At 17.9% G+C, this 861-nt stretch overlaps 1 protein-coding gene across 1 annotated transcript; it reads right to left on the reverse strand.

Annotated features, from left to right (window-relative positions):
• Positions 1-246: 246 nt before the first annotated feature.
• Positions 247-489, reverse strand: SRAE_0000029000 (Hypothetical protein; the record flags this gene model as incomplete). The annotated part of the gene is made up of 1 exon (XM_024646161.1): positions 247-489. The coding sequence occupies one exon, from the start codon at positions 487-489 to the stop codon at positions 247-249; it is 243 nt and encodes an 80-aa protein (XP_024500371.1).
• Positions 490-861: the final 372 nt, after the last annotated feature.

Genomic DNA, 861 nt, shown 5'->3' on the forward strand with positions numbered 1-861 from the left:
TTGTTATATTAAGTGCATTTTATTCAATTTATTTATTTGTTAAAAATTCAATAAAAATTTTTATTATTAAGAACTTTTATTATGCACAAACCAAGTTTAAATTATAGTAATTATATAATTTTTTAAAAAATTTTTAACTACATTTAATAAATGCGTTTTATCTTGTAAAGTTGATTATATCTTATTAAAAATGAAGTTTCTTTAATTTGACAATTTTTTGTTGAACTTGTAGACGCATAAAAATAATTATTTTCTTCCAAATGAGTTAGGATCAGAAGGGCTTTTATAATATTTTGTTACAAAATCTCGTCCATTATTTTGATTTTCTTTATTTATTCTGTCAGCAAGTTGAACTGCAACAGCACGTTTTTGTAAATCTTTAATATTTTCGATTTTATAATTAGATAGAATACTTTCTCCAAATTGAATGACTGATAAAAATATAATTAGAAATGATACAATAATTTGATTGTTTCTAATGAAATGCATTGTAAATTATAACTAAATGTTTTAGTTAACACTGATAAAATTATAGTAAAATCGTTTTTATACTTTTTTAAAGGACTACTAATTAAATTAACATTATATAATTATTAAAAAAAAACCGTAGTTTAGTTTATACAACGCTATTTCTTGTTTAATTAATCTCTAAAAATTTTAATCGTAATATTTTTAAATGAATAATTTTAAACAACATTATAGAATTTTAACTTTTTAAGTACATAATTCTTACTGATAGAGCTCTAAATAATGAATAAATAATTAGTTATTTAAATATAAAATATTTTATTAATAAGAATTTGATAAAAATTTTTTTCCATATGTATATATATAGCTTATTACTTATAAAAAAAATAATTT

Source organism: Strongyloides ratti, scaffold srae_scaffold0000002, assembly GCF_001040885.1.
Source record: "Strongyloides ratti genome assembly S_ratti_ED321, scaffold srae_scaffold0000002".
Classification (NCBI taxonomy): Eukaryota; Metazoa; Nematoda; class Chromadorea; order Rhabditida; family Strongyloididae; genus Strongyloides; species Strongyloides ratti.